Below are 18,100 nucleotides of genomic sequence, written 5' to 3'. Positions count from 1 at the left end.
TCAGGTTCATAGTTCTATGAAAGTGGAATCACAGTTGGACAGGGTTTTTGGCATATTAACCTTCAATCAGGGCATTGAGTAAAGAAGTTAGGAAGTTATGTTGCAATTAAACAGGACTTTGGTGAGGCCTCGCTTAGAGTATTGCGTTCAGTGTTGGTACCTTATTATAGGAAGGTTGCTTTTAAACTGGAAAGCGTGCAGAAAAAATTTACAAGAATGTTGCCTGGACTCAATGGTCTTGAGTTATAGGGAGAGGTTGGACAAACTAGGACTTTTGTTTTAGAGCATAGGATACTGAGGGGGGATCTTTCATAGAGGTATATAAGATCATGAGATGCATGGATAGGGTGACGGTCTTTTTCCCAGAGTGGGGAAATCGAGGATTAGAAGGCATCAGTTTGGGGTTAGAGGGGAAAAGAATAAAATGGAACCTGAGGGGCACTTTTTATAGAGAGGGAGGTATGCATATGGAATGAGCTACCAGTTGAAGTGGTTGAGGCAGGTACATTAACAACATTTAAAAGGCATTTGGATAAAAACATGGATAGGAAAGCATTATAGGGAAATAGGGTTAGCATGGATGGGCATTTTGGTTGGCATGGACTAGTTTGGGCCAAAGGGCCTGTCTCCATGCTGTATGATGGCTCCTGTCTTGATCTATTTTGATCAAGATTTTTCCATAAGTTGTTAGTTAAATCATCCCATTAATTGATCACAACAAAGCTGTGCTGTGCTACCACATCCAGTGGTTTGTGGTGAAGGAAGATTTATGAATGTTCTCTCGTTATTATGCTCAATAATGGTTGAGCCCAGCCTGAGTGTATGATACAACTTTGAAGCAATTTTTTTTAATCTTAAGTCATAAGAGCCAGAAGGATGAATGCTTCTGTGCCTGCTCCAGAGGTTTCCTCTATCAGGCATGCCAGTTTGTCAATTTATTTCATGCTATATCAAGAAACAGCTGTTTTGGATAGAGCAAAGGTAGTGTTCTCTGTTGGCATTCTCACTGTGGTGTTGAAACCTGATGTACTGAATTAGCTGTGTTTTTAACCAGTCTGTTCTCATACAGCTACAACATTAGCATTGATGCAGTTAGATTTGAGATTGCCAACGCTTAGCACCTCAACAAAAAAGCAAGATCTATCCTATCCAGCAAAGTACTGTTTGGGGGGGAATCCAAGATGGCGGCTACCCAGCAAGTCTGAGTCTGCAGCGCTCCTCCCAAGACTTGGACAAAGTGGGTCACCCACACCCACCACACTCACCAAATCATTTAAAATAGCTGTTTAATTTAATTAGGTGCTTAGTATTAAATTTAATACTATCTAATCTTCAGTAAAAATAACTCAAGGGAAGGGAGCCTGCAGTTCTCAGCAAGCAGGAACCCCTCCCCCACCCTCTCCAGCTGCAGCAGAGGCGTCCGCAGCTGCCCCGGGGGACTTACCTACGGTGGCGAGCCTTGTGGAAATCATCTCCAAACTGGATGCGAAGATTGACGCTCTTATCGAAGAGTCCCGAAGCTGATGGGACTCATTCTCAGCCGTGCTGCAAAAGCACGACCTAGACATTAAGGAAATCAAGCGCCGATTCGGAGGGGCGGATCTAAAGGCCGCAACCTCCGAAACTGCAGCGCAATCGGCCATGGATTGGGTCCGGACCTTAGAGAACCACATTGATGATCTCAAGAATCGAGGTTGGCGAAAAAATATTTGTTTGCTGGGCCTTCCTGAACGGGAAGAGGAAGGCCAGCTTACAGCGTTCCTCGAACAGTGACTTCCACAACTTTTAAATCTGGAGGCTGGATCAGGCTAGGTAAGGGTAGAATGGGCCTACCGGGTTGCAATATGCGGGCCCAGCTCGAACCAGCGCCCCCGCCCGGTCCTGTTCCGACTGCAGAGCTATAGGGAGAGTCAGACACTCCTAGAAGCCTCTAGAAATCTTGGAAAAGATTCCCAAGCCGTGATCTATAAAGGATCCAAGATCATGTTATTCCAGGACTTTTCCCCAGCTCTGGTCCGAAAGAGGAAGGCATTCGATGAGATGAAGAAGTGTTTAAGGGACTTAAATATTCAGTACTCCTTACGCTACCCAGTGACGCTACACTTTAACCATGAAGGATCCATGAATAACTTCGGATCACCGGAAAAGGCCAAGGAATTTTTGGACTCTCTCAGATAAATTGTAAGAGATAATGGATGTTAGTTTGCCTCCCCCCCCCACTCCGGTTTACAACCCCTTTTTTTTAACCTTACTGTTTAATAAGGTGGGGTGGGGAGAGGGATTTATTTATTTGTTCTCTACTTAATGATTTTCTCCCCCCTTGGGGTTTTAAAAAAATTATTCTATATATATAAAGCCAGGGGGTCTAGTTAATGTTGGTGGGGGGAGGTTGTTACCTTATTCTATTTTACCTCTGTCTCTTGGAGCGGGGTTGTTTTCCCTTGTTATTTTGTATTATTATATTTAATTATTATTTGTTGAGGTTGTAATTTTATAGTTATATGTGTTTATACATGGTATTAACATTACCAAATATATCCAGGTGTTGGTGGGGGTAGGGTGCTCACTGTTAACTCCAACTCTGTAGTATATTTGAATTCTCCTCATCCTGTTGAGTGCCTGGCTCAAGGGTGGGGCACTGGTTTGGAGAGGATACGATGGACGTTTGGAAAGGAAGTGATACCCCCTGGGAACAAGGGGGAAAATCTCCATTTAAATACTTTTTTTTATTATTTAGAAATAGTTTTTTATTATACTGTTGTTATTGTATTAGAGAGCCTTTATTTTTGTGAATTTTATATGCTTTATGCTTGGGATGTTCTGGATAGGGTTTCCCCTCCCGAGGGGTCTCGGATTTGCCTGGACGATTATGGTTGATCGGTCGGTTAAGTGCTGCACCTGGAATGTCAAGGGGAGTAATTTGCCAATCAAAAGGAAGAAAATATTATCAAATCTCAAGAAAGAAAGGGTTGATATAGCTCCCCCAAAGGATAAAGAACACTTGAAATTACGACAGGGTGAATCTGATCAGGCTTTTTCTTCTTTTAGCTCAAAAAGCAGAGGAGTTGTTCTTATTCGGAAGAATTTCCCTTTCAAAATCCTAAATCAGATAAAAGACGAATCTGGGCGATATATTCTGATTACCCTTATAAATGGAGAGGAATATGGGATTTTAAATTTGTACCGCCCCCCGGCATGCCCCTTTAAATTTATAACGGAAGCCTTCTCAAAATTGATGGCTCTCGGTGCCCGTCATACAATTATAGGGGGAGACTTTAATTGGATCATGGATCTGGAAATAGATAGGATTCCCAAGAGTACTGCAGGAGTATCTCCCAGATCTAGACAATTGGTGGATCTGAACAAAGAATTAGGATTAGTGTATATGTATGGAGATGTCTCCATCCACAGGGCAGAGATTTTTCTTTTTACTCCAATCCACATAAATGTCATACCAGAATTGATATTTTTCTGCCCCCTCGATTTTTTAAAAAATTCCATATCATCCTGTAAAATAGGTAGTATAGCAATTTCCGATCACGCTGCTGTATATCTGGAAGTCAAGGCGAGGAACAACAGGACATCCCCTCGGCATTGGCGTATGGACCCCTTCCTGATGAAAGATAGTAAATTTGTAAAGGTCTTCTCTCAAGAATTTAAAACTTTTTTAGAAATATAATTTAGGTACGGCTAGCAACCAATCAATGATGTGGGAGACCATCAAAGCTTACGCGTGAGGTTTGATGATATCCTACTCAGTGACCCAGAAAAAGTTAAAGGGAGAACAACAGTGTCTGCTCGAAGCTCGCTTAAAAGCAGCTGAAACAGCATATGCTGACGGACCTTCTATTATCAAATTGCAAAGGATTACGGCCCTTAGGACAGCTCTAAACACCACACTTACCCAAACGGCTAAGAGGGAAATAATATTTTTGAAACAAAGGTTATATGAATTTGGCGGGTAAATACTTAGATTAGATTACGTACAGTGTGGAAACAGGCCCTTCGGCCCAACAAGTCCACACTGACCTGCGAACGCACCCATTCCCCTACGTTTACCTCTTTACCTAACACTAGGGGCAATTTAGCATGGCCAATTCACCCGACCTGCACATCTTTGGACTGTGGGAGGAAACAGGAGCACCCGGAGGAACCCCACGCAGATACAGGGAGAATGTGCAAACTCCACACAGTCAGTCGCCTGAGTCGGGAATTGAACCCAAGTCTCTGGCGCTGAGAGGCAGTAGTGCTAACCACTGTGCCACCATGCCGCCCTAGCATTTCTTGCAAAGGAAAAAAACTATCACGTCTATCAAGGAAAGTACGGTTATTTTGACTCGTGATCATGAAAAGATTAATGCAATCTTTAGAAAATTTTATTCTGATTTATATAAATCGCAGGATTGTGAAGACAGGACTAGGAGGATGCAATCCTTTTTTAAAAATTTGACCTTTCCAGACCAAACTCCGGAACAGGTATCGGTCTTAAATGCTCCCCTAACAGTCCAAGAAATACTTGATGCAATCAGGCAATTTCAGAGCGGTAAGGCACCTGGCCCAGATGGCTTTCAAGCTGAATTCTTTAAAGAATTTACAGGAATATTGGCTGGTCCATTTATGGGCATGTATAACTACGCATACAGTCAGGGCTATCTCCCGCCTTCGTTGAAAGAGGCAAATATCTCTCTCATCCTTAAAAAAGGAAAGGATCCAGAAGATTGTGCGTCATACAGACCAATATCCTTGCTAAATGTAGATTTTAAAATCCTTTCTAAAACGTTAGCATTGAGACTAGAAAGGGTATTGCCACATATCATAAAGGAGGATCAGATGGGGTTTATTAAGGGCCGTAGATCATCCAATAATATTAGAAGGGTTTTGAAAATGATTCAAGCCTGCCATCAGGGAAAGATACCAGGAGTAGTAGTCTCATTAGACGCGGAAAAGACATTCGATAGGCTTGATTGGTCATACTTGTTTTACACATTGGAAAGGTTTGGCATTGGAAAGGTGTTTACCAAATGGGTCTCAACATTGTACAGTGATCCCAAAGCAGTTGTGGTTACCAATGGATTAGGTTCGGTTAGCTTCAGTGTGGGTAAGGGCTGCCGTCAGGGATGTCCTCTCTCGCCATTGTTATTTACGCTAATAATTGAACCACTAGCAGAAGCTATATGGGCTGATCCTAATATAACGGCCCCGAGGATTGGTACAGGTAAACATAAAATTACCTTTTATGCAGATGATCTTTTATTCCTCAGTAATCCTTTGAGGTCCATACCTCGCTTAATCCAAGTTATTAATATATTTAGCGCATTCTCAGGCTATAAAATTAATTTCTCAAAATCGGAGGCTATGCCAATTGGTGGCCTTGCTATGATGCCCCACTTAGTGGACGGATCCCACTTTCCCTTTTGGTGGTCCCTGGACGGTTTCTTATATTTAGGCATTTTTATTATCCCAGTATTTGGTCAGTTATACGAGGCTAACTTTGTACATTTACTGGGGAAAGGATAAGGCAGGACCTCCTGCGATGAGGAGACCTTCCAATTTCCTGGCTAGGTAAAATAGCACAAATTAAAATGAATGCCCTGCCCTGTCTCCTATACCCTATGAGAATGCTTCCGGTAATGCTGCCGAGGCTGGCACTACGTAAATTATATGGCTGGTTGGGTTCCTTTATCTGGAATCATAGACGGCCCCTCATTAAGCTGAAGAAGCTACAGCTTCCTCGGGCAAGGGGAGGATTGGACTTCCCAGATTTTAGGAAATATCAGTTAAGTTCCCTATTAAGTTACATAGCTGATTGGGTCTTGTCTGATCCGCAATCTGGCTGGACGTCGAGGCTTCTCAAGTAAAATGCCCATTTATTAGCCTTTTATTTTCAGACGAGAGGAAAATCATTACGGATCACTGTAAAAACCCTATAATAATAAACACAATTAAAGCTTGGACTATAATGCGGCAAAATGAGGGCAACTCACATAAAACATCCCCCTATGCGCCGATAGTGGGAGCATGGGGATTTCAACCGGGGTTTACAGATGCCACTTTTAAACTCTGGAGATTCAGGGCTATCTCATGTCGAGGGGTACTGATGTCTTTGAACAACTGCGTCAGAAATTCGGATTACCTAATGGAGACCTCTTTCGGTACTTCCAAATTCAAGATTATATACAGAAGAAGAGTACGTTATTAGATAGAGAATGTAGAGTGTTACGACCAATGGGGGTACTATTTATCATTTACTACATGATGAAGTATCAGGAGATATGGACAATCTGCTTCAAACATGGGATCAGGATTTGGGACTAGAAATCTCTGTAGAAACGTGGAATGAGATTTGGGAATCACCATCTGCAACAGAACTCAGGCTACCTAGCTGAAGATACTTCATAGGGCCCATATAGCACCGGATCGATTGGCAAAATTTAAGGCAGGAGCATCTCCAATGTGTCTCAAATGTAAAATAGAGGTGGGCACTCTTGTACGTTGCCTGCGGACCTGTCATAAGATCCGTAGATACTGGACTAAAGTAGCAAGTATCCTGACAGCAATTTTAAGAATGGAAATTAAAGTGGACCCTGTATCTCTCCTTTTGGGCTTTTCGAACTTACCCTCCCTAGATATGCACGGGAAGAGATTATTTTCTATTCTCCCTTTCTGTGCAAGGAAAAATATTTTGGTAAACTGGGTGGCTGAGGGCCCCCCTGGACTTTCAAATTGGCTCAGATTAATTATGGAATGTATTCCCCTTGACTTCCTTACAAATATGGTGCACCGAAAGACCGAATTATTTCATAAAATATGGCAGCCCTTCTTGAATTATATGAATACAGGTATTTCGGTTATCCTAACGAGGGCTTTTATTTAATTGAAATTACGAACCTGGCTGGTCCGGGGCTCTTTGGGAGAGGAATCCCGCACGAATGTGGGTTTTGTTTAATTTGATGTTAACACATTCTGAGCATGTATCTCACTACCCAATTTCTGTGTTATCTGTTGTTTTTTTTCCTTTCTCTTATTTGAATAACGTAAGAGACTTAATTATACACTCTGGTTAGTTGTAGGTTAGATTAGTAGTTAGTTGAGTTTTGTTTTTTTTTCTTTCTCGGTATTTTTCTTTTGTTAAATTTTGGTTATTATTTATTTAAGATTTAATTGTATATCAATGTTTGTACTTGAAAGTTTTGTTTATTTTTGTAAATTTGTAAAAATGTTAAATTTCTAATAAAAATATCTATTAAAAAAAAGTACTGTTTGATTGTTATACTTTTAATTCCCAATAATGACAGTGCTCTCAACACTTGCTAGCAACTTGCTTGCGATAATTTAATTTGGATTCTACTGGAACACTGAGCTTTACCCATATAGCTTTGGTTTAAATATGGACAAAAATTCTGAATTCAAGTGGCAGGTGAATGTGACTAACCTTGGCATCAAAACAACAATTGAGTGTGGTATCAAGCAAACATAATAAAATTCAAGTCATTGGGAATTGAAAGGGGGAGAAAATACTTTCACTGGCTGGAGTCATTCCCCCCCCTCAAAGGAAGATGGTTGTGGTGTTGGAGGCCAGTCATTTCGGTCACCGAACCTCAGTTTAGAATTTCTGCAAGGCTTACTGTGGATCAAATTATTTCTGGTCAATGATTTTCCTTCCATCATAAATTCAGAAGTAGGGACACTTGCTGTTTGCACAGTATTCAGTATGATTTTCAGTTAATCAGATACTAAACCAATCTATTCTCCCCATATCAAGACTGGACACCATTCAGTCTTCTGAATGATAATTGACAAGTAACCATTTTGCCACATGTTTCAGAACATAACCAAACAATAGTGTTTATATCTCTTCATGAATATTGATGTGATTTCCATAATTGAATCCTTACCCATTAGCATCCTTGGAATAGTCATTAGCAATAAGTTTAAGTGGACCAGCTATATAAATACTATAAGTCTGAGAGAGAATCGGGTCTTATGTATGCTTGATTGACTTCCCAGAGCCTTTCCATCATGTATAAGGGACAAGTGAAGAATGTGACAGTACTCAAGTTGCCTCTGATTGCTGTTCCAACAAAACTCAAAGTAAAAATGCAAGATCCAGGACAAAGTCTGCTTGATTAGCATTCCCTTTGTATATCTTGCAAGATTCACTGCAGTAACTCAAGAAAGCTTCTTTATCAGCACCACCTAAGCCCATGACTTTGGTTGCCTTAAAGGCAGCGGATACATGGGAGGAACACCACCTGCAGGATTCCCTGTTAAGATGCACACTATCTTAATGTGCAAATATGTTGCTATTTGTTCATTGTCATTGGGTCAAAATCATGAAAAGTCCTCTCGAATAGCTCAGTGAGAGTACTTGTACTACATGGATTCAGGGGCTTGAAAAGGCAACTCGGCTCACCACCAACACTTTGGATGCAATTGGGGATGAGCTAAGAATGCAGTGACATAACAAAGTTTCCTGAGGCCGTTAAAGTGTGACTTATCAGTTTGTTGATTATTTTTGTTTTGCACCTTGAAATACTTGGTACATTAAAGCAGATATAAATATGTGTATTCTAATTTTAAAAGCAATATTATGTGGAAAAAATCCAAAAACTTGCAAACTTTCACAAGACTAAATAGAATTAAGCAATTTTTTTTGTGTTGAGCTTGTCATTGTAGACTGTGTGTTTAAGGTGGCAGGATATAATGCAAGCTGAAAATGTGTTGCTGGAAAAGCGCAGCAGGTCAGGCAGCATCCAAAGAGCAGGAGAATCGACGTTTCGGGCATGAGCCCTTCAGGAATTCCTGAAGGGCTCATGCCCGAAATGTCGATTCCCCTGCTCCTTGGATGCTGCCTGACCTGCTGCGCTTTTCCAGCAACACACTTTCAGCTCTGATCTCCAGCATCTGCAGTCCTCACTTTCTCCTCGAGGATATGATGCAAGTCATTTTGTTCTCTTGGATGATAGCTTGCTGAAGGCAGTCACATTGTCAGAGCTGCAATCTTGACACCTATATATGGCTGATGTGAAACTGGAGATCAGCTGTGCAAACCTGGCTTGAGCAGGTACTGGGACCATCAGGATGGAGCTGCTGCAGATTTTGTACTCTTTGTCCTGTATGTGCTCTTCTTTTGACAAAGGCTAACTAGACATAGGTGGGTCCTAATTGGTCTGCAGGCAACGAGGTCTAGATGCATCTTCAGTTGTGGTGGATTTGCTCCTTGGCAGTGACTGGCACTGGTGGGCAGAAGCCCACACGGTTTGATTCTCACTGTGGAGGGTGTTGGAAGGAAGAATCCTTAGAATCCCCACAGTGTGGAAACAGGCCATTCGGCCAAACAAGTCCACACCCATCCCACCCAGACCCATCCCCTTAGCCTATCCCTCTAACCCTGTATTTCCCATTGCTAACACACCTAACCTACACATCCTTGAGTAGTATGGGCAGTTTAGCAAGGCCAATCTACCTAATTGAACATCTTTGGACTGTGAGGAAACTGGAGTACCCGGTGGAAATGCACGCAGGCGTGGGGAGAATGTGCAAACTTCACACAGTCACCCAAGGCTGGGATCGAACCTGGGTCCTTGGCACTGTGAGGCAGCAGTGCTTACGATTGTACCATCGTGCTGCCCCGAATAGCAGATTGTCTTGTGGTTTGCTATATTGACTCCTATTTTGTATGTTGGCACTTCAAACTGATATTTCTGTTTTGTGACAACTTGTTAAAATTTTCAAGGACATTATTTATCCTGAACTAAGGAAACATTCAGAGTTGAAGTTCAGTGGAGTTAAATTTGTGATTAGATTGCAGCCTTGTATTGGTTCCTGATGTTAAATGTTTTTCTATAGACTTGCACTTGAGTTCTCTCTATATGTGCTGCAGTTTCTGAAACGTTATATAGTTTCAGATTTGGATAATCTGTACTTTAATTATCACTGTAAATTTGGAATTATATCTGGAATCAAAGGTGATGGAGCTTTATCAGTGGGAAACGATTCCACATTGATCTGCAAAGCTTGGTGTCATGGAAGCCCAGAGACAGTTCACCCAAGTTAGCTTAAAAGCATTCAGTAAGCATTAAAGGTAATGTTGTAAATGGCCAGAGCAGGCTTACACTGTCACAGAAAGGGGTACAACTCAGTTTGTTTCTGTTATATGTGTGCATGTTTATTTGAGTCATCAAGTTCTTCAACACAGGAACAGACCTTTCAGTCCAGCCGGTCCATGCTGACCATAATCCCGAACTAAGCTGAACTCACTTGCCAGTGGTTTGGCACATATCCCTCCAAACATTTTTTTACTCGTACTTGTTCAAATGTCATTTAAATGTTGTAACTATATATGTTTTCCCTGGGAAGAAACTGCAAAGTTAGTTGCAGTTTAGAGCTGGGAAAATGCCGAAGCAGAGGTGCTAATGTTTGAAGGCAGTTGAGGTTCAATAGAAGTCCCAGGGAGTGATTGATCTGGACTGTAGCATTAGGCTGAAGCTCAAAAGAAGCCCTGAGAATCATTGCTAGTTCAGGGAGCTGAGAGTGGATTAACAGAAGCCCTCACTCTGCAATGGAGCTTGGGGAAATTCAGTGGCAGTTCCGTGTAGCTAATGTTCGATAAAAGATACAAGTATACTAGTAATTAGATTTTTTGTACCAACTTTCGGAATTCTGGGAGCTCTCTTTCTCTCAGGAGGAGAGATTGTACTATCAGATGGGAGAGACTTTTGAGGAATTCTGAATCCAGGTCTTCGGAAATGAAGTACTTGAATTCTTTGCTTAATGAGAATTTGTGGACAACAGTATCACTAGTGTCTGAGAGGGATGTCGTCTAGGCTGCGTGTCATTTAAAGTGAGGGCATTCAACAGTGGTTTGTCTGCTAACTCAAAATTTACCTTATTAATCTTAGTGTTGAGTCTAGGTTGTGTGTGTACTCTAATAGATTTTGAATCATTACTTTGCTCAATGCGCCAATTTAGTAATTATTTTTGTTTATTTGAAGTTTTTATTGTAAAAGTTTTATGTATCAGTTTAACCCTGCAATCCTTCTGCTTGTTTTCTTTCTTAGTTCTTCCATATGTTTTGTTTGTGATTATGGTCTATCAATCCAAATCCTAACAAAGATCTGATTTGTCCAGTATTCTTATTATTAAATGATAACAATTTTACCATTTTATCTGAATTTAACCAAAGTAAAAATGTAAAAGGAGTTCCTAAAACTCAGAAGCACTCAAAGACTCTTAAGCAATACATGAGGACAGGTAGAAAATGATTGAAAACTGAAAAGTTAAAAGGAATAGCATTCTGAAGAGTTCATATCTTGTTTATCATTGAATCTTCTGGGAAAAGAGGTGGGAATAAAGTTGAGTATCAAAATGCCCTTAAATTATTATTATCTGTGTGACTCCATTTCTCCCAAAGGTAACATTTGCTTATTTGAAGGAAGGTATTTGGCAAGTTGAATGACTTTTTTTTTCAGTTATTTGCTTCTCTGACTTTCTGGTTAATTATCGATTTGAGTAAATTATATTCTGTACAGTGCTTGGAATTGTATGATCACAGCCAGTAGTATTTTAAATTAAGGAAAAAAGTTGAAGTTTAAATTTGCAGTATAAAACCCTGTCTTTATTTAATTGTAAGATATATTTCAAACGCAATGCAAATTACTGTTAAATGACTTTCTAATGTATCTGCTTTGTATTTGTGCAGGAGGGCGTTATCAACTAGAAATTAAAATTCCAGAAACATATCCATTTAATCCTCCAAAGGTGAGACATATCTGTATACATGTGTTTCTGGATAAAATAACAGACAATGACAACTAAGTTTATTGGCAATATTAAAATTAGGAATGAGTGACTCAGCATGATATTTGTGACCAGCTAAAATTTAAGTGAAAAGTTTTTGAACTGTTGTAGCTATCCATTAAACACTGTCGATGTTTGAACCTTTTCAAACAAATCTTGTAGTTTTGTAAAAGTTTGAGAAGCCTTCATAGCAGTACCTTTTTTAAAAACCTTCCCTTTTATTAAAAATAACTATAAAGAGTTGTTGAACCTCATTTGATGCACACCTTTTCTCATTAGTATCTCCCTTGGCTTAGTATTTTCACCTTGAGTCAAAAGATTGTGGTTGAACTCCTGTGCTGAGACTTGAACACACATTCTAGGGTGACCTTTTATTTCAGCACCAAAGTGGGGTGTTTTCTTTTAGTGCTGTCTCTGAGGAAGTAAACCATATGCCAACCTTAATCTTATTTATTGCCTCAAATGGATGTAAAAGGACCGTTTCATTATTTGAAAATGAGCGCTAGAGCCTTGGTCAAAATTAGTCCCTGCAAAGTTTGGTAAAACCAGCATTGCTAAAACACCTTATTTGAATATTTATTTCATTGTCGTTTGCGTTGTTGTAGTCTTCAAATTGGCTGTTGTTTTTTGGGCATTAAACAAAATACTTCGTTGATTGTAAAGTGTTTTTAAATATCCTGATTTAGAAAAGGTGCTAAATGTATGGTAGTCATTCTGTTTTTTTTATTTTTCAAATTGTATTGCACTTTTTTTCTGTTACTGGGGTAGCATCATTTTATTTCGACAAATTTCTGAACCTGCTTTTCTTTTGTTTCATATTCACTCTGCTGTCCTTTGTCTTGGTGACAAAATGTTTTATGACATGCTGTAAATCATTTGAGGGGGTATAATCTAGTTTTGTGATGGAAAACTCTAAGTGCATTAAAGAAGTGTGATCATAATCTTGTGGGTGGATGTTCAGTTTGCTTGTTATGGGGAAGTGAATTTGTATCTTGGAGGTAGTTGTAAAAAATACGAAGGAAGATCTCTTATGTGTACCATGTATTCTGTGTATCCAGTGGTGTTTTCCATGGCCTTGAGTCCAGCATTTAGTGCATGGGAATAACTCATGAAATGTATACAGTGTAGTCTGTAAATTTTGAATTGAAGGATTAGTCATGCCTATTTATCCCATCTCTACTTTGTGAGAGTACAAAAGTATTTCAGTGTTTTACCTTTTTAAAAAATGCTTATTTTCTCGATTAGTATGTTACTGTCATTACGCTTTATTCCTACAGAAAAATCAATGTGATCCTGAAGACTAGGAGTGTTTTGAATGGGCAATGTTGCTTTGTATTTTGAGGTTTAAAATAATTGAATGCACTTGCGAGTTCAGGATTCCTCACTTTAGTGTTTTGTTTAGAATTTGAAATTTGATCCAAATCAGGGTTTTGTTACAGCAGTTGTACAATCTGTATTTGAGTTTTGTGACAGTGTAATCTCCTTACCTCTAGGCCAGAAGTTCATGTCCATCCTGCTCTAGTGGAATGACATTACATGTTTCAACAGCCGAACTGTTTTTTTTCAAACAGTCAGTATTTCCAGCTGATTAGAATATATCTTAGCTGTTGTCCATAAATAGAATGACTATCATATTATTGAGTTAGCAAAATCATTTGGTTTAATAGTAACTCAGATGTCCACTTTGGCATAAGTAAAGCAGGGTGCTGGGTTAGACTTGAATGCTGCTGAGTTGACCAGTCAAAAATTTGGTCTTCATGCATTAATTAGTAATCAGCAAAAGTAAATTCTGCGTCACAAGTTTTTTTTAATGCAGGTTATAATGGATGGCTGATTTGCAGCGTAGAGTGACGGCAGCAACAAGAGTTCATCCCACACTAGCTGCGGCTACCATGAAGGTCCTAACTTCTCACTCTTGCCCCCCAACAGAGGCTTAATGATCTTGGGTTAAATACTCCACGAGTTGAGTGTCTCCATAATGAGAGAGCAGCCATATGGTCGTTTGGAACTTACCTTAAACAAACATGTTTTGTTTTCTAAAATTATTTCCTGTGGACTAGTATGAAATTGAATGTCCATGATAGAAATATGTTCTTGGATTTCCACTACCACCAGGATAGAGAGAGCCATTTTGGGACAACAATCTGATGTATTACCACCAACGGAAAACTGGGTGTTGGGCTGGGATCAGGCTGCTCCACAGAGGCAGGCTGCTCATTAGTGTGGATTTGGGATGAATTTGCGGGTTTTATAGAACTGTAACACCAATCCTGAGCCATGGAAAATATTTTGCCTCCATTTCAGCCTCCAAAACTTCAAGGTATAATGTGTCTCACTGACAAGACAGGGCTGAAAGCTACAATTAAAGGCCACATCTAATCCTTTGGTGTGGGGGAGATTCCCCTCCATCCCAATCAGTTACCCCAGCTTGAGTTTGAGAGTGCACACTCCTCCCCAGTGCAGCTGCTAGAGCAGTGGACCTGCCCCCACTGTGCATGCAATAGAAGGAGCCTGCTATCTTGCAAATGTGGAGGTGGCCAGTCAAGAGATTGTGCATTGATCTTGCTATGAATATCTGTGGGCTCGAGACATCATTTGGTTCCAGTCTCAGGATTCGGAGCTTGTGGGAAAATCGATAAATCGTCTTTGAACTTAGAGAATGGAGTTCATTCGTGTCCAAAGTATCAATCAAAGTACAACTATTTTGGTAATCGAAAGTCCAGTTGATTTACCTCAAACTTTTGCCAATTTAATTTGAGAATCATTGAGATGTTATCTCATACAGATTGTAGAGTGTGTTTAGAATACTCTGTGTATTTAACATTCTGAACTTACCTGTTGTAACAGTTTTCGCCCACTCTAAACAACAACTGAAGATTCAAGAACTTGATGAACTTCTTGAAAACCTTAAAACTTTGCAGTATAGACTATTTAATAAAAATGGCGTTTTTAAAATATGTTTGCAAGCACTGGAGGAATCCATCTGTTTCACTGCAGAAATTGGATATTAACTTGCTGCATTTACAATTCTTCATTTTGTATTCAGGCAAATTTTTCACATTATTCATGACACAACGGGAATCTTTTATTTTCAATTATCTATTAAAATGTTAATGAAAATGGTTCTATCTTTCAGGTTCGGTTTATTACAAAAATCTGGCATCCAAATATTAGTTCAGTAACAGGAGCTATTTGTTTGGATATTTTGAAAGATCAGTGGTGAGTTCCCTGTACCTTTCAGTTTTGCATTGCTTCCAATCTCTAATTTTAAAAAAAATTATTTTGAATTGCATTTGCAACATTTTGATCCCTATTTTAGGGAACTGTACAATAAGTAACTATTTAAGTTTCCCTGTTTTAAGCTGTGAATGGGGTTGGCATTTGCATTGACTGGGGGCATTTTGTTTTGACATTTTATTGCACCAAGTCTGATGGATAGTCATATGACTTAACCAGCTCCATTTCAGATTTGCTGCCCTGCTCCAGCTTGCTGCTTACTCCAAAAATCTGCAATTTGAAGCTGCTCATGTTCTAAATCTGCTTTTCCAGTCTTTCATTGTTCATCTCCTGAGCTCTTGTTTGTGTTGAGATTTTGGAGAAGGAAGCAGTGAGTGGGTTGTTGGCTAAATGTGAAACTCAAAGTTAGTGTGATGAGTGGGAAATTTGACCAAGAGGGTTAGCAAGCTGGACTGTCGTAAGCCAACTTAAAATTAGAAGGAGGTTGTATATTTCTTTTATGGTTTTAAGTTATTTAAATTTCGAATACAGAAATTCACAAAATACAGAAGAATGTATTTCTACTTGCAGGATATAATATTTTGTCTGTTTTCTGCTGAAACAATTTATGTTCGAATAGGAAAATCTGATTCGCTTAATGTTAATAAGTTGTATTTTTCAGCGAGACAACTGCAGTATTAAGTAAGAACTTGGTATAATTTTATTCTTACATTAATGAATCACATTAAATTGCATGAGACGTTTTGTATGATTTGTTTACAGATGAATAGTATGAAGGGTCCAGTCATACAAAGTGACCTAGGGGTGCAGGTGCAGATTTCATTGAAATTGGAGTCAGAGATAGACAGGGTGGTGAAGAAGGCGTTTGGCATGCTTGCCTTCTTTGGTTAGAACATTGATTATACAAGCTGGCATGTCATGTTGCATCTATGCAGGACAATGGGTGAGGCCAATTTTGGAATACTGCATACAATTTTGGTCACTCTTCTATAGGAAGGATGTTGTTAAATTTGAAAGAGTGCAGAAAAGATTTACATGGATGTTGCTATGACTGGAGTGTTTGGATTAGAGGGAGAGGCTGAATACGCTGGGCCTTTTTTTTCCCTGGAGCATCAGAGGCTGTAGAGGTTTGTCAAATCAGGGGAGCATGGATAGCCAAGGTGGGGGAGTCCAAAAGGAGAGGACATAGGTTTAAGGTGAGAAGGGAAAGATTTAAAAAGAACCTGAGTGGCAATTTTTTCAAGCGTGATGTGTGTTCGGAATGAGCTGCCAGAGGAAAAGGTGGAGGCAGGTCCAATTACAACAGTTAAAAGTCATCTGAATGGATATATGATTAGGAAGGGTTTTAGAGGGATACAAGCCACATGCTGGCGAATAGATTAGACTTAGTGTGGAAACAGGCCCTTCGGCCCAACAAGTCCACACCGACCCGCCGAAGCGCAACCCACCCATACCCCTACATTTACCCCTTACCTAACACTACGGGCAATTTAGCATGGCCAATTCACCTGACCCGCACATCTTTTGGACTGTGGGAGGAAACCGGAGCACCCGGAGGAAACCCACGCAGACACGGGGAGAACGTGCAAACTCCACACAGTCAGTCGCCTGAGTCGGGAATTGAACCCAGGTCTACAGGCGCTGTGAGGCAGCAGTGCTAACCACTGTGCCACCGTGCCGCCCATAAATAGGACTAAGTCAGATTAGGATGTCTGATCGACATGGCAGAGTTGAACCGAATGGTCTATTTCCATGCTATATGCCTCTGACTCTATATATTAAAGTAAAAAGTTCAAATGCACATTTGCATTAAAACATATTAAGGGAAAATATGTGGTGTAGTCATTGATTTGTTTGCATGGTTCACTGTTATGTGATTCTGACAGACCTGTTATGTCTGTGTTGATCCTTTTGAGAGACCTTACTCAATTAGTTCCATATCTTTCTTTTTATTTTCAGCCCTTGAAAGCTACGATTGAATCTTTATTTTCATATAGCACATTTCTGATCCTAATAACTGGCTGTATGTATTAGAAGGGAATTGTTTGTGCCCAACTATATTTTAATTTTTACCATTTGTTTTAAATTCATTTCTTCTAGTTATTACTCCTCATGCTAGTGAAAATAGTTTCTCCCTATCCACTTTGGCAAACCCTTCCATTATTTTGAACAAATCTGCTAAGCTGCTCTTTAACCTTCCCTGCTCAATGGAGAACAATCTAAACTTCTCTCGTGCCACATGCCTTATTCCTGGAGCTTTCAAGTAAATTTCTGCCTAATTTTAAGGCCTTTATGCCAAATAGCTGCTTATTATGTTTGCTGCCTCCTTTTGGCAATTAAAAGTCTGTGAATTAACAATAATTGCAGTTCTTTAGCAATATTGCTGCAATAGAATGGTAATTTTCTACTGTGCTGTTGCCGTGTGACCATTGCTGTGTAGAACAAAGTGCATAATAATTGTGTAGAATATTCTGCGTACCAATTTTGCTGTCCATGGATTTTGACTTCTATTGTGATGTTTGTGCTGATCTATATACTATTAGAAGTAGTTGACTTAGTGTTTCTAATTGGATAGAATTTGTTCAATGCTGCATTTGTACTCTAGCTACTAATCCAAAACCAGTAGTTGCAGTTTTATTTAATATGTAGTTCCTATGGACTGGATGGAACTCGGGCTCAGCAGAAAGTTCTACTTTCATTCTGTTATTGAGATAAATGCCCTTCCTTTCCTGGGTAATTACAATCTTTACGTTTCCAGGAATTCATGTCTGCATTGTCTGAGTTTGTAAATTGTTCAAGTGGTTCACAAAGCACACTACTTTTTCTTTTATAACTTCTTGACACTACACTGCAGTTGCATTCTATATATGTAATGTAAGACTAATCCTTCTCAGCACCTCTTTCCACATTTTGGTTTGGCTGCACCAGAACTTCACATTTATAAGACCCATAAGACATAGGAGTGGAAGTAAGGCCATTTGGCCCATTGTGTCCACTCCACCATTCAATCATGGCTGATGGGCATTTCAATGCCACTTATCCGCACTCTCTCCATAGCCCTTAA

General features: G+C 39.7%; 1 protein-coding gene across 1 annotated transcript in view; it reads left to right on the top strand.

Annotated features, from left to right (window-relative positions):
- The window catches only part of ube2kb (ubiquitin-conjugating enzyme E2Kb (UBC1 homolog, yeast)), a 96,461-nt gene that overhangs the window by 54,795 nt on the left and 23,566 nt on the right, over positions 1–18,100 (top strand). Inside the window, exons 3-4 of the mRNA XM_060824774.1 lie at positions 11,702–11,760; positions 14,936–15,018. Coding sequence (XP_060680757.1) covers positions 11,702–11,760; positions 14,936–15,018 — 142 coding nt within the window. The remainder of the gene's footprint in view (positions 1–11,701; positions 11,761–14,935; positions 15,019–18,100) is intronic.

The sequence above is a fragment of the Hemiscyllium ocellatum genome, chromosome 1, assembly GCF_020745735.1.
Source record: "Hemiscyllium ocellatum isolate sHemOce1 chromosome 1, sHemOce1.pat.X.cur, whole genome shotgun sequence".
NCBI classification, from domain to species: domain Eukaryota; kingdom Metazoa; phylum Chordata; class Chondrichthyes; order Orectolobiformes; family Hemiscylliidae; genus Hemiscyllium; species Hemiscyllium ocellatum.
The sequence above is the reverse complement of the archived record's forward strand: the minus strand, read 5'-3'. Positions and strand labels throughout refer to the sequence as shown.